This window comes from Citrus sinensis, chromosome 7, assembly GCF_022201045.2.
Source record: "Citrus sinensis cultivar Valencia sweet orange chromosome 7, DVS_A1.0, whole genome shotgun sequence".
Lineage (NCBI taxonomy): Eukaryota > Viridiplantae > Streptophyta > Magnoliopsida > Sapindales > Rutaceae > Citrus > Citrus sinensis.
In genome coordinates this window covers 12196905-12212499 of record NC_068562.1, presented here as the reverse complement: position 1 = coordinate 12212499, position 15595 = coordinate 12196905, and the positions used below count along the sequence as shown (strand labels likewise).

Below are 15595 nucleotides of genomic sequence, written 5' to 3'. Positions count from 1 at the left end.
TTTTTAAACAAACCCTAAACACCCATTCTCATCAGCACGATTCCGACTGTGGGAGTTCCAATTGATGCGATTCTGACACCGAAATTCTCATCGGCGCGATTCCGACACCGGCCACTCTCATACGCCTCTGTCAGTGGTGCCTTTTCCTCTATCTGTTGTTCATTTTTGAGTACTCCTTTACTCTATTTCAAGCAATTTTTCATTTTCTTCCTTTTCATTCATAAAATGTTGGGGCTTTTGTTAGAATAAATTGATGGGTGATGGGTCATGCGTGATTTATTTGCTTGTAACCATTGTTTTTATTGTAGTTTTTATTTTTGTAGTTGCTTTTTATAAACATGCACAACCCCTGTTTGATTTGAGTTTCCAGTTCTACAAGACATTAAATAATAAAATGCATGCCTTCGTTATGAAATACTATGCTTCAGTAAACAAAAGGAAGTTTGTCAAATTCTGGATTTCAAGTTGAAGTTTGTCAAATTCTTGGGTGTGTTTGCTTTCTCCTGCTCTTGTTATTTTTGGGCACCAGTTCAGTTACCAATAAGCTTAATTGTTTGTGTTTCTTTTTATTTAATAATATTTACTAGAGAATGACTAAATTACAGGAGTATAAGCAGGACACCTAATTATTGGCCGACCATTCTTTTGACGCGTATAATTAATAAGCCTAATGATTTTCTAACCCATCATCAATTTAATTCAATTAATTAGGTTATATATACGTAAGTCGCCATACGAATTACAGAAAAAAGAAGGGAGAAAGTGTTGCAATTGCAATTGTATATGTCTTAGGATGGGCCAAAAGAATAGTACAGGAAATATCAAAGCACGTAGCAAATTTGAGATTGTGAGGCTAAATGCAATTGCAGTTTGTACCTAATGATTGTTTAGTTGAATTTCTTTGTTTCCTAGTCTGGTTTGTCTTTTGTTGCTTTATTGACTTGCTTGTAATTGTTTCTATTCGTGGGCTATGATCATTATTGTTTGCTGGAAAAGTATTTCAAGTAAAGTAACAACTAAGGTAACTTGTTCTGGTTTGTCTTTTTTTTTAATTTTTTAATATCGAATTATTTTTCCTTCCACCATCCATAACAAGATTCTAGTAATTTTCTTAACTTCTATATTCTTATTTTTTCTGTATTGTTGTTTGATAAAGAAATATTTTTTTTCCTAGGTTTAAGTGTATGAAATTGTGTCTAATAGCTCAACTAGTAAGGCTACTTGGAACCCCCAGACTTTAGATGTATTTTGTGACTTATGCGTTAAAGAGGTGGATGCCGGACATCGTCCAGGGACTCATTTGACTTCCCAAGGATATGAAAATTTGATTAAGGAGTTCACTAAAGAAACTGGATTAGATTACAACAGAACTCAAATGAAAAATAAATGGGATTCTCTTAGAACTGATTGGAAATTGTGGAAGAATTTGATTGGCAAAGAAACTGGTTTAGGGTGGAATCATAGGTTGAGGACAGTTGATGCAAGTGAGGAATGGTGGGAAAAGAATTTGTAATGGCTGTATGTAGCTTTGATATGCAATTCATATTTGCAGTGGCTGGTTGGGAAGGCAGTGCCCATGATGCAAGGGTATTTCAAACAACTATTACGAATCCTGCATTCAATTTTCCAAACCCTCCTCCAGGTTTGTGTTTCTAATTTTTCTTTTATATATACATATTCAATTGATTAGATTGTTTTATTTATTTTGTATTTTTCTTTTTATTTTTAGGAAAATATTATTTAGTAGATGCAGGATATCCGGAGTTATGTGGGTACTTAGGACCATATAAGGGTGAAAGATATCACCTTCCTGAATTTCGTAGAGGTAGCCAACCAATGGGTTATAAAGAATTGTTCAACTACAAGCACTCTTCCTTGAGAAGTGTTATTGAGCGTACTTTTGGGGTTTGGAAGAATACATGGAAGATTTTACGAAGTATGCCAAGCTATCCATTCAAGAAGCAGGTGAAAATAGTTATTGCTACCATGGCCTTGCATAATTATATCAGAAGATATTCACAAAATAATGATCATTTTGATGAAATGACGGATGAACCAAGTCATAGTATTAGCGAACATATTGCATCTCATGAAGAAAGTTATGAAACAATTGATAGCACAACTCAAGATATAATAATCTTGAAAGATGGCATTGCTGCAAGTTTAATGGAGGCACAACAATAGAAATATTTATACAAATTTTGTAATTAATTACATTTTAATTTTATTTTGTTTTGTTGTATGATTTTTATTAGATATATTTGGTATTGTAAATAATACTCGATTAATCATATCAGGTACAAACCGAAGCAATTTGGAGAAGCATATCATGTACACTGCCCGGTTGGCATTGTCAATAATAGTTATTTAAAATTATTTATAATTGACCCCATGATGTGTTTTATAAATTATTTATTACAACTTGTGCAAAAAAATAAATTTGATTTATTAAATATTAATTTAATTTGTAACGGAATAAATCGTAATTGTATGTCAATATAATAATTTGAAGAATGAAAAATAATTGATTTGTTAACAATTAAAAATAATGTTATTTAAAATTAATTATTACAAATATTCATCCACTCTACCAAACACCATCAGTAGTTGCAGCTTAAAAGCTACAACACTTTTACCAAACACCATCAACTTCCATTCCACATCTATAGCTTTTACTCCACAGCAACTGCAGCTTAAAAGCTACAGCACCTCACTCCCAAACGGGCCCTAAATATGGTAACACGGTGAAGGCTGCGGAAAACAAAAGGTTCCTGCCTTTTTTGTACTATCTCTGTATAATCAATCTTCAATTCTATCAACTCAATACTATTATTAATAAATAATTCGTTGAGGTGGTTTAGCTCTGCGAAAGCCGTAGCATCAATAATCGGCGTTGTACCTCTAAACTTGTGGAGGAGAAGAGATCGAATACAACTTTTTGACTGATTTGAGCTCAAAAGAATTTGGAGAGCATGATAACTTCCCAAGGTCAACTCCAATACCTCTAAATATTTCAAACCGAGCAATACCTGTATCAAAACTTCACCCCCACCAAATAAAGCGTTGTCTTCTGGTGCTTCATGAAAATTGAATTGGCCAATACCCAACATTCTCAACACACGTTGTTATAAAACGTAAATTCCACTGATCTGTACTGTTTGGTTACTAAGAAAATTTACTCTGTTTTACTGAGAAAACTTCAGAGAATATTCTGGATTTTATTTCTTCTTTTCTTATTGATCAAATGAGTACAAAGCATGCCTTTATACATTGTTAATAGAAAAGAAAACAATATGAATAAAATCTCAGTAAACCTTGACTGAATTTGCTGAGCTGACATCGCTTACTTAACTAACTTTAGCTCAGCAAATTCTCCCACGTGCTAACCTTGAGCTGACTGCTTGTACACGTTATGAGCTTCCTTAACAGCCCTCCTCAAACTCAAGGGGCATGGCTGCACATTGAGTTTGTTTATGAAATAATTAAAATGAATGAATGTGAGAGGTTTTGTTAGGACATCGGCTATCTGTTCTTCACTTTGAATGAAGTTAATTTTCAGCTCCTCTGCTAAAACCTTATCTCTAACAAAATGCATATCCAGTTCAATGTGTTTGGTACGTGAATGGTAGACTAGATTTTTATCTTAACTTTGTTGCACTCATGTTGTCACACCAGATGATAAGTACTGAGACACATCTTATATTTAGCTCACTGAACAAAGATTGAATCCATGCTATTTCTACACTTGCAGAAGCCAAAGCTCTGTATTCGCTTTCTGCACTAGACCTTATCACCACAGACTACTTCTTAGATGACCATGACACCAGATTATTTCCAAAATAGATACAGTATGCACCTATAGATTTTCTGTCATCAATATCGCATGCCCAATCTGCATTTATAAAACCTGTGATTTCCATTTCTCCACCAGCTGAAAACTTTAGACCATAATCCATGGTTTCCTTTAGGTATCTTAGAACTCGTTTACAGGCCATTATGTGCTGCAATGTTGGAGCTGTCACATATTGACTGAGTTTGTGCACAGCAAAGGCTATCTCTGGTCTGGTTAACACCAGATATTGCAAGCCTCCAACCAAACTTCTGTAACTGGTTGCATCCTCAACATACTGACCTAAACAACCTTTAACCTCCTTTTGAAGTTTCAGTCCAATCGCTATGGGAGTATCACACCCTTTACAGTTCAACATATCAGCTTTAGACAAGAGATCATTAATATACTTTCTCTGAGATAAGTACATACAACCATCAGCATAAGAGACTTCTATCCCAAGAAAGTATGATAGTATTCCTAGATCCTTTAAAGCAAATGTCTTACTGAATTCTAAGATAAACTTCTCTAATTCTCCAATGTCAGGCCCTGTAATAAGTATATCATTCACATATATAAGCACAAGTATTATTGAGCCTTGAATCTCTTTGAAGAAGAGAGAAGTATCAGCTCTGGAATTTTGAAAACCCCAATTACTTATCAAACAGTTTTTCAACTTATCAGACGGTTTTTCAACTTATCATACCAAGCTCTAGGAGCTTGTTTTAAGCCATACAGGGCTTTCTTCAACTTGCATACATAACTGGACTTTTTCTCATCAATGAAACCTTCTGGCTTATACATGTAAACATCTTCAGTCAATTCTCCATTTAAGAATGCATTATTGACATCCACTTGCCTTATTTTCCACTTGTTCATCACAGCCAAACTAAAAATAATTCTTACTGTGCAGGCCTTTACCACAAGACTAAAGGTCTCAAAGTAGTCAACACCATTAGTTTGCTGGAAACCCTTTGCAACTAACCTGGCTTTGTATTTAGCTACACTCTCATCTGTGTTTTGTTTAATTCTGAAAACCCCTTTACTGTCAACAACCTTGTATACCTCTGAAAATGGTACTAGTGACCATGTTTCATTCCTAAGCAAAGCTTCATATTCATCTTTCAGAGCTTGATGCCAATTCTGATCACTTAGAGCTTCTTGAACAGTACTGGGTTCTTTGTTGGTTAAGGTGGTTATGTAAACTTTTGGCTTGAAGATTCCATATTTTCGATCTGGTTACCATTGAATGTGATGGTTGTGAAGGAAGGTTTCTAGTTTGAGTTTGATTTATGTGCTAGGAAGTAGATAGATGTGGTTCATTTTGTGGTTGTGATTCAGTTTGTTGTTGTGTTGGTGATAATGGTATAGTTGATGAGGAATGCTCTTGAGAATGCTCTTGTTGATGCAGATTATTTGTGTGTGCAGAAACAGAAGGTACTTGTTCATTGCTTTCTGAACTTGCTGATTGAAGATCTTCCAAGCTGCTGTCAGTTAAGGATAATGTGGAGAGATGATAAATTTGTTACTGGGAAAAGTTTGACACTGATATTTCAGAATTTGAACTGTTCTCGGATAAATGAAAGACTTTGTTTGTTAAGTAAGGGAATGTATTTTCATCAAAGATAACATGCCTTAGGATATGAATTTTTCCTGAGCTTGTTAAACACTTATAACCCTTGTAAGAATGACTATAGCCAATGAAGATGCATTTGGTGGTGTGAAAATCAAATTTGTGTTTATTTAAATCTCTCATATATGGATAACATAGGCAACCAAAGCACTTATGAAATGAATAATCTGGTTTGTGTTTAAAGAGCTTTTCATAAGGAGATAAAAGCTTAAGAACAGGTGTTGGTAACCTATTAATATGATATGTTGCTGTGTGAACAGCTTTCCACCAAAACTGAAAAGGGAGATTAGCTTGAGCTAAGAGTGTTAATGCTAATTCAATTATGTGTCTTTGTTTCTTCTCAACAAGACCATTCTGGTGATGAGTATAAGGGCATGAATGTCTAAACTTGATTCCATTTTGACTTAGGAAATTACTGAATACTCTAAACTCTCTCCCCCAGATCAGATTGTAATTCCTTAATCTTGGTATTAAACTAATTTTCAACTTGTGCCTTGAACAGTTTGAAAACTTCAAATGCTTGTGATTTAAGCTTAAGTGGATAGATCCAGGTGTATCTAGTGTAATCATCCACAAAACTAATGTAATACTTGTATCCATTTCTAGATACAGTGGGTGAAGGTCCCTAGATATCAGTATGAATCAGTTCTAATACTCCTTTTGTTTTTGTTTCAGTTGCTGGAAAACTTTGCCTGTGAACTTTGCCTAACTGACATGCCTCACACAAAGAATTTGTACAAGATAGAATATCTTTTTGAGAGATTTTTAATTGCTTGCAAGACTTAGCTAAATGCATCAGAATCATTGAACTTGGATGACCAAATTTTCTATGTAACAATGTCATTACATCATATTTGGTTTTGCATTTATTGAAAACAGAATGATAACAAACTTTAGAAGGATTATCAAAGCTTTGAAAGCTAGACAACATTGAGACATAATTATTTAGTTGAGTATGACAAAGATGAGATGAAGGAAATGAAGAAGAGGAATTAGAACTCAGCAGCAGCTTGTATAGACCTTTTTCGGCAAGTCCCTGCAGCAGAACTTGTCTATTCATGTCCTTCACAAAACAAACATTCCCACAAAATTCAACAGTTATAGGGTTATCAGATGTCAATTTGGAAATGCTTAGTAGATTTTTGGTAATTGATGGAACAAGTAATATATCCTTAAGTGCTATTCTGGAATGTGCAGATAAGTAATTTGATGCTCTTTGTGACAGAAATGCAAAATCAACATTAGTGATAAACAAACCTTGACCATTACCAATTATGAGCTAATCAGTACCCTTAAACTCCTCACTGATCTGCAAGCTCTCCATGTTGTTGTCCAGATGGTGAGTTGCCCCACTATCCAAGTACCATTCATCATTAGCAACTCCTTCAAAGTTAGCCATAAATGCTACTCCAGGAGTACAAGCATCAAAACCAGAATAATAGCTATTGCCAGACATAGGATTATAAGCTGAAGGCATATAGTTGAAGTTCTCATAATCTTCAAAGTTTGGATTTGAAACAGAACCATCAAAATTTGACAGATATGCACTACTAGAAAAATGGTCTTTACTGACATTAGAATAGTGTCAGTAATTACTTTTAGTGACACTTGCTAATTGTGTCAGTAATCTGGCAGTCAGAAAAATAGTGACACTTGTAAGTGGTGTCAGTAATTACTATTACTATAGTATCATTAAAATCATAACACCATGGTATCAAAATATTACAATACTATATTAGTATTTGTGATACTGTTACTATAGTATCACTACTTTATGTATTATTTAAAAAAATAATTATACAAAATGACATTACCCATTGATTTGTTGATAGAATTAAAAGGCTGTGAGAAATAAGAACAAAAATCAATTTATTTATCAAAACCTTTCATAACATTTAAATATTATCAATATATATTACACAATCCAAATGCTTCAATACACAAAAGCAATTAAAATTTCAGCCACCTAGCCAAGTTACCCAATAAAATTTCCAAAAATTAATGCAAGTATTCCAACGACAAGTTTTTGAGCAAAACTTCCAGTAGCAATACCATCTTCCAACAGCACTCTAATTCTAGCTACATACCCAGGAACACTCCAACTCATATGCAACAACCCACCATCTTCCAATAGCGCTATAATTCTGACATATATCCAGTAGCATTCCAACCCAAAGCAACAAACCAATCTATGCAAAATCAATAAAAAATCTGCAGGGGATGTCTTGCTATTGTTCTGAAGTGAAAAAAGCTCCTGTAAATTACCAGGGTTGTTTTCACTGCAGAGAAGCAGCAAAGCAGTCCATGTAAATAGACATAGGAGAACATAGAAATTAAAAAATGAGAAAGAAAGAAGAGTAACCTATTTACGCCTAAACTGAAAGTCGGAGATAAATAGACATAGGAGCAAAGGTTCCTCTTATAGACACAAGAACTACAACACATAATAAAAGTCATCACATTAAGCAAACACACCTACACATGAATCATAAGATTTCTCCACAACACTCGCACGAAGGTTCTCGATTATAAGGAAAATGGTTCCATTAAGTCGTGAATTAACAAACAAAAACATTAATACTACTCAAAGCCACACAATATTGCTAAAGAAGACATGGCATGACATAACTTATGGTAGTTGTGAAGTATCAAGCCTGTGGTGAACAAATGAAGATACAAGACTTATGACCTTTACATCATACATAGCCAAAATTTGTAGAATTCAATTATATAGCATAAATTTAGCCAAGTTAGGCCAGGAAAAGAAATTGATACAACTCAAAAGTTTACAAGGCATAACCACTGGATTTAAAACAAAAATCAATCAGTCTCTTAGGTTTTAACCATCCATTGTTTGTAAAAAAAGAAAAAAAGGATCCAAAGTGAAGCCCAAAAGAAATGACACATATGCTTAAACATCACCAATGTCAGATACTTTTTACAATGGTAAAAACATTACCTAGACTAAATTCTAGAGTCCTACAACTATAATCCTGTAGAAACAGGATTCCATATTGCTAATTTTGTTTGCTCAAATAACTTAATGGCTCGCAAACCATTGAAGGAAATACAATGTTCATTCAGCAAGACAGAACCACATCTCATAAATTTGGAGAAATTTCTCCATTCAGAATGCATTTCTCCAAATAAGATGCCTTGGAAATTCAGAGTAAGAAACAAGAAACAAACTTCAGAATCTTTTTGTCTGTTTCTTAAAAGCTAAAATGTTGGTAACATCCATAAATAGAACAGAACTAAATCACATTGTGGAAGGGAAAAAACCACAGAACCAGTGAAAATCGAGAGAGAGAGAGAAAATCATTTCACAACAAACTAAAGTGAGTTTGTTGGTTGGCCGACAATTGTTTTTGTCTTCATTTGATTAAATACCTCTTCTAATACTAAAATATGAAAAATATGCAGAGAAATCAAACTGATTGAAATATAACTCAACATCCATTAACTAAAACCCCACAAAAACAAAAGTACAACAGAAGCAAAGGCAAAGCAATTACCCATGAACATTTACAAAAAGAGTGATTGCCTATTGAAGGGGATTGTAACACAAAATCTTCACCTAGCATAAGTCATAATTTAACCAGTTATTGGACACTTACGGAACATTACAAAATATGAACTCCTACAGGTACAAACAGAAAGCAAAAGACAATAAATTAGGAGTAAAGGTTTTGTTTAAATTGACCGAAAAAGCTCGACTCGAGTTGCTCCATATTGGATCTTTGAAGGAAATGGGGTACCCAAACCTTGACCTACAGTTTCGTTGCTGCAACCATCGCAAGGAGGTGCATTGACGCACCTACAATATTGGAGTATGAATAATACACATTCGTTCGGCATTTTCACATAAGCCAACCAAACCCTAACCTTTGGAAAATTTGGTCACCTTTTAGCTTCAAGTTCAAATAATAAATAACATACAAAGTTCAAAATACAAAAGTTATCCATCCTCTGCTTCAACCAAAAATTCCTCCACTAATTCGCTCCAAGAAACAGTATTTGAAAATATAAAACGAAAACAAAAATTGTACATTCAAACGCAAATAATTTAATGACAAAACAAATTGTGCAAATATGGTAAATGAAAGGAAATATCTGAAAAAGGAGACTCTATCACAGATCTACGAAACGAAACTCCAAAACAATATCGTCATTGTCTCGTCAAAGTCTGTGACTCTCATCGATCCATATAACACAACGAAACAACAAAATTTAACACGAAAAAAAAAGGAATGTGTAAGCAAGTATCTGAGAGAATAGAAGAAAACCGAGCTTACTTAGTTACTTGGAGCTCCGAGACCTTTCGAAGATCGAATTAGCGGAAGAAAACAAAACTTCAGCTAACAAGAAATCCCGAGAAGTCGAAGCGAGAGGGGCGGTGTGCACTCGAGTAGGGTGAGCAAAATGTGGAGATCTAAAGCGGGTCTTGTGAGCTTGTGGCATAGCGGCATGGTGGATGTTTTGCATAATGTAGATCATTAGGGTTTCGTATGGTATGGGTGTTAGAATTTGAGCAGTGGTGGTAGGATTTCTTATGACATGGACCCTTGAATTTTAGGGCTCGAAGTTTTAGAGGTATGAAGAAGAAGAAGGATATCGCCAGAGAGATGAGGCGGCTGGCCATGGATTTAGGAGTTAGGGAATTTTATGTTTATGTTGATTTAGGGTTTTTTTCTTTTGCTTTTATATTTTTGTTTTCTATATTAATTTAATTTGATAATTTCAACATGTTCAACACAAACTAATTTATGAATTTGGCATGGTGGTTTGTTGGTTGAACATAAAGCACTTTAGTTTTGAGGTCCTAGGTTCGAGTCGCAACTAAAACAAAAATAGATTTTTTATTTTTTTTTGTTGTTTCTGATACCTTAGTGTCGACGATCTCTGATGTTTAATATACAAACATCATAGAATCAGTAATTTGTGACACTTGTTTGTTAAACACGGAAAATGGCCCAAATATATGTAATTGCTGATACTTTTTAGAAAAGTATCACAAGACAAGTATCAGTAAAAGCTATTTTTCTAGTAGTGATGCTGCTCTGGGTGCTTTTCCTTTTCTAAAAACCCCTTGGCATTGGCACATAATCTTCAACAAATCTATGCCAACAAATATCAGCAGTATGACCAAGTTTGAGACAAATCTGACATACTGAGTCCCCTGGATTGTTATTAAAAGTTCTCTGTGATCCATTCTTGATAACAGATGATGAATTCTTTGGTGCTAAAGAATTATTACCATTAAAAGGATTACCAACATAATATCCTCTACCAAAACCACTTCTAAAACCTCCATTAAACATTCTTGGAGAAAAATTCATATTCCCTCTACCAGAGAAAACATTCCTACCACCATAATAACCTCCTCTCTTAAAATTTCCTCTAGGCTGTGCATAATAAACCTTAGGATGAAATGCATTAGTATATGCATAGTTAGCATTGAACATACTCTTATCATCATGATCTTGTTCCAACCTAGTTTCATGAGTGAGCAATAATGCATAAGTATCATCAAATTCCATTCGTGAACCAGTTATGAAAGTAGCAATATCACTATATCCTGATCCTAATCCATTGAGTATGGTTAGCATTAGATCCTTTTCTGTTATCGAGCTACCAGCACTAGCAAGCTTATCAGCTATTGCTTTCATTTTAACACAATAATCTTCAATACTAAGAGACTCCTTTTTAAGAGTGTTCAGTTCATATCTGAGCTGAAGAAAATGAGCTTTTACAGTTAATAACAAGACTAAGGATACCTTCACTTAAGGTTGACAGTAGCCAACCAAGAAGAATTTGATCTTGTGATCTCCAGATCTGATACTCAGGATTCTCAATTTGTTGTGTAGATCCATCAACTCCAGCTAACAAAATATTTTCTTCAGATGTTGATTTGATTCTAGTTATGAAGTCTTCTAGTCGATTACCTCTAATCGAAGCCAGAACTTGTGAACGCCAGAGCAGGTAGTTTGATCGATCTAGTTTAATTGGATTCGTGAAAGAGAAATTGATTTGAGTGTGTTGATGTGTATTATTGATTGCTAGATTTCTCATCATTGTTTGCTGGTTACTGTTTGGCTCTGATACCATGTTATAAAACGTAAATTCCACTGATATATACTGTTTAGTTACTGAGAAAATTTACTCTGTTTTACTGAGAAAACTTCAGAGAATATTCTAGATTTTATTTCTTTTTTTCTTAATGATCAAATGAGTACAAAGAACACCTTTATACATTGTTAACAGAAAAGAAAACAATAGGAATAAAATCTCAGTAAACCTTGACTGAATTTGTTGAGCTGGCATTGCTTATTTAACTAACTTTAGCTCAGCAAATTCTCCCACGTGCTAACCTTGAGTTGACTGCTTGCACACGTTATGAACTTCCTTAACCCACGTAACCTTGAAAAATTTGATATTAGTTGCCGTGGAATTTTATTTAATTGGCCTGTCCCCCTCAAATTCAAACATGTCAGATTTATCAACAACTTCAACTCTTCTGGTAACTCTTCTATGGCGTTCTGTGAAATATCAAGAAGCTGTAGCGAACCCAACTTTGACATCCCAACAAGAAATTTCAAATTCCAGCAGTTTGACATCTTCAAAACTTTGAGAGAAGGCATAAGTTGGAAGAAGCCATCCGCGATCATCTTCAACTCCCCATTAAAGTCAAGAAATAAAGTGACGAAATGAGGGCATGTGGGAACCTCTGACAGAGTTTCAATTTGGTTTTGCATCAATGACAATCTTCTCACATTTTCCCATTCTTTAACATCCGGTGCCTCTTCTAATCCAGCACCTGCACAAACCAAAAAGTTTATCTTCTCCTTCTCAGTTTCACAAGCTATCCATAGAGCCATATCACGAACAACGTCAAGCATTTTTACTTTATCATCTTCTATCTCTTCTAGTAAACACACATGAACAAGAGTGCCCACAATGTAGTATCCTCGGTTTTCTGCACCAATGATGGGTGTCGAAGCCAACAAAAGTAAATTCCTACTCTAAATAAATTGTGTATAGTGATTGAGCAGGGTCGTGTCCACAGAGATCGGTAATTAATTAAATCCTTTTGAAACGTAAAACGTAAAATAGGGGAATTGTTGACAATAATAAAAATCAAATTAAAATAACAAGAATGCAAATTAAAGTTGTAATTCAAATTGGAGAAAGCTCTGGTTGAAGGAATTAACTCAGCTTGATTCGACTACTGATCATTGATTCAAATATAGATTATTATTACTCATGAATAGACCGGTTATAGCTACTGAGACCCTCTAATAGCCAATCTCTCCTTAACTAGTCGATAACCAAGGTACGACCGTTGGTTATTTCCCTAATCAATAGACAACCCTAGATACGATCATAGAATTTAATCAATTGACAGCCTGAAAAACCAGAGAGACCCAAATCCTAATCAACACATATGATGATTCATTTAAATTAGATTGTTTATTCTCACAACACAACTCTCTGCTATGTTATTTGTCACAAACATTAAATTCTTCATACGATGAATCCTTTAATTGACAATAGATTAAGTTGATAATTAAATAGTGGCCAATTACCTAATTAACAAACATAATCATGAAAATAATTCAGAGAATAAACAAATACCCAAAAAGTAATAAAACAATTAAAGCACAAGAAAGATCTCACAGTAGTGATGAATCAAAGCTTCATTAACCTTCAACCAGAAAAATGGGTTTAGTTCCTCATAGAGAGAAGAGAAAAATTAGATCTAGGGTTTCTTTTTCTCCAATCCAAAATCCCCCTTTCACAATAGATTCCTCCCTTAAATACTTTCTCTCTCTTCTCTTTTAGAATTCTATTTAAAATAAAATCCTAATATCTGAAATATTAAATTCGTAATTACAAAAATAACCAAAAATACAAAACACGTTAAACTAAAACTGCAGGTCCGCAGTTGACAGCACGCGCCCACGCCTTATCAACAAAGTTCTTCTGACGCTCATAATTTCTTCAAGAGAACAATCATCCTTAAACATCATCTTATAGCTCAATTTTATCATCAATCAATAGAATTGCACCTACAAAAGTAAAACACAAGTAAATCACTATTATTAAGTGCAAAACATTGATATTAAGGGAAGTAAATAATGCAAAACTAGTGCATAAATTGCACTCTAACAACCAAACCTATTAGATTCCTCTAAGAATCCCTCAGAAATCCAACAATCAATCAAGTCCCATTTAAGAATGCCATAATCTTCAGGATATAAACAACAATATAAGAAACAAGATCTAATCGTCTCATTCAGCAAACTATCATAGCTAAAGTTTAAAAGAGGATACACCTCTTTTCCCAAACCTGGAAACTCTGAAGCTGATCGTCTTAACACTTCAATTGCATGTCTCCACTCCTCGGCTGTCTTTTTGATGGCCATAGCTCGACCAATAGTAATAAGTGCGAGTGGCAAACCACCACACTTCTTGGCCACGGTTTGGGCTAGCTCAACGATATCATGATCACTCTCAAGAGTTTCTTCCCCAACTTTTTCTTGAAACAGTTCCCAAGCATCCTTTTCTGATAAGCATGCTACTTGGAACTTCCTGCCAGCTTCCATGCTACCACAAACATCGATGAAACGGCTTGTGAATACGACTTATGAGGTAGTATTTTTTGGTCTGGGAAGTGGAACGCCCACTTTTGTTAAATCAACCCGCTCCCATAAATCATCTAACAACAATACAAATCTCTTCTCTCCTAATCTCCGCAAGATGGCTACAGCTTTCTCTTCAAAAATTTTACTCTTCCACAAATCATCATCAACCAAACATATCTTTTTCCCAATATCTTCTTGAATTTTTTCGAGTCGCAGGTCTTTTGAAACTACTACCCAAATCACACAATCAAAGTTGGTTGGACTCTCGAGAAATTTATTGTTGATATGGGTCAATAGTGTAGTTTTACCAACACCGCCCATACCATATAGGCCAATGATTCCCGCTGATTCTTCTGCAAGACATCTCCAGACTTGTTCAAGTTGTGATTGCAAGCCTACTACTGTTCGCTCGGCAGGTCTTTCATCTGCTACAGGCTCTGGAGCTCTCTCAGGCACCACCTTGGTAGCCACCGCCTCAAAAACCCCTTCGGCAAATAAAGCCTCCACATCTCGTAGCTTTTTAGCCACTTGTTTCCCAAACTTGTAGCTTGACGTGCAGTTCCTGGAACAGAACCCTCCAAGACATAATTTTTCAATTTCTTGAGAGCCGTCTCTGATAAGTTCATTAGCTTCAGTTGTAACAGCATCCACCCTCGAAACCCACACTTGCACTCCGTCCAGCCTTCTCATTTGTTGACGTTCAGCATTGACGACCCTCCTCATCAGATCGTCCTTTGCTGCGTTTAGTTTCATTAATTCAGTCTGCAAGGCCACAAGATTATCTTGGAGGTTACGTGTGTATGCTGCTTTTCCAAGAAAGCAATCCAAGCAACGATTGAAAAAAGCACCATCGCATGTGATCTGAAAAATGCTACACATCTTTGGAATTTTGTTAAGAAAGAAAATTGATTGAGTTTGATAAACTGATTCCTGAAGCTGATGTGGGCTGTGGAAGAGAAATTTTAGTAATGACCTCTGTCCGTTGTACGGCAAAAATTTTAAAAAGATTTAGGCACGTTCGATTCGGGGTAAAATTCTATTTAATCCTGTATTTGAAGATTAGTATTCATTTAATCTCTATATTTTTAAAAATATCTAGAAACATCCTTGTCGTTAAAGTATTGATACTTCTACCGTTATTTTTCATTTCTTTTGGCTTATTTTTACAATATTACCCTTTAATAATAATTTTTTTGTTTGTACATTAATAAAAATAAAATAATTAAATTATCAATTTAACCCTAAAAATAAAAATAAAAATTTATATTAATTTTTAATTATCAAAAATTGTATGCAACCTACCAAGTGTGCAAACGGTGCTTGCAAAAAAATTAATATAATTTTTTTATTTTTTAGAGTTAAATTAGTGATTTAATTATTTTTTATTAATGTCTAAAAAAATTATTATAAAAGGGTAATATTGTAAAATTAAGTTAAAAGAAATGAAAAGTAATGGTAGTGGTATCAATACTTTAACGGCATGAATGT

General features: G+C 34.5%; 3 protein-coding genes across 4 annotated transcripts; 1 reads left to right on the top strand and 2 right to left on the bottom strand.

Moving 5' to 3' along the window:
* Positions 1-21: 21 nt before the first annotated feature.
* LOC127903804 (uncharacterized) lies at positions 22-2284 on the top strand. Its single transcript, XM_052444896.1, has 3 exons — positions 22-136; positions 1553-1642; positions 1730-2284. Exon 3 carries the CDS (start codon positions 1837-1839, stop codon positions 2182-2184), a length of 348 nt encoding a protein of 115 aa, XP_052300856.1. The 5' UTR covers positions 22-136; positions 1553-1642; positions 1730-1836; the 3' UTR covers positions 2185-2284.
* Positions 2285-2693: 409 nt separating this feature from the next.
* LOC127898796 (disease resistance protein SUMM2-like) lies at positions 2694-13025 on the bottom strand. Its single transcript, XM_052431281.1, has 3 exons — positions 11878-13025; positions 8553-8562; positions 2694-3111 (listed from the first exon to the last, which is right to left on the bottom strand). The coding sequence occupies exons 1-3, from the start codon at positions 12359-12361 to the stop codon at positions 2694-2696; spliced, it is 912 nt and encodes a 303-aa protein (XP_052287241.1). The 5' UTR covers positions 12362-13025.
* A 116-nt stretch (positions 13026-13141) lies between these two features.
* Positions 13142-14068, bottom strand: LOC127903803 (probable disease resistance protein At1g61300). 2 transcript variants are annotated; one of them, XM_052444895.1, is made up of 2 exons: positions 13799-14068; positions 13142-13531 (listed from the first exon to the last, which is right to left on the bottom strand). In XM_052444895.1, exons 1-2 carry the CDS (start codon positions 14066-14068, stop codon positions 13517-13519), a joined length of 285 nt encoding a protein of 94 aa, XP_052300855.1. In that variant the 3' UTR covers positions 13142-13516. The 2 variants fall into 2 exon arrangements, with proteins under 2 accessions (XP_052300855.1, XP_052300853.1); XM_052444893.1 differs by having other exon boundaries at positions 13813-14068.
* Positions 14069-15595: the final 1527 nt, after the last annotated feature.

What these genes read in the sequence shown, in the direction of transcription:
- LOC127903804 (XM_052444896.1), top strand. Translation starts at nt 1,837, where the DNA reads ATGGGTTATAAAGAATTGTTCAACTACAAGCACTCTTCCTTGAGAAGT.
- LOC127898796 (XM_052431281.1), bottom strand. Translation starts at nt 12,361, where the DNA reads ATGCTTGACGTTGTTCGTGATATGGCTCTATGGATAGCTTGTGAAACT.
- LOC127903803 (XM_052444893.1), bottom strand. Translation starts at nt 14,068, where the DNA reads ATGGAAGCTGGCAGGAAGTTCCAAGTAGCATGCTTATCAGAAAAGGAT. An exon ending in ATCAGCTTCAGAGTTTCCAG is followed by an intron (nt 13,532 to 13,812) that starts GTTTGGGAAAAG and finishes TTACTTTTGTAG; the next exon opens with GTGCAATTCTATTGATTGAT.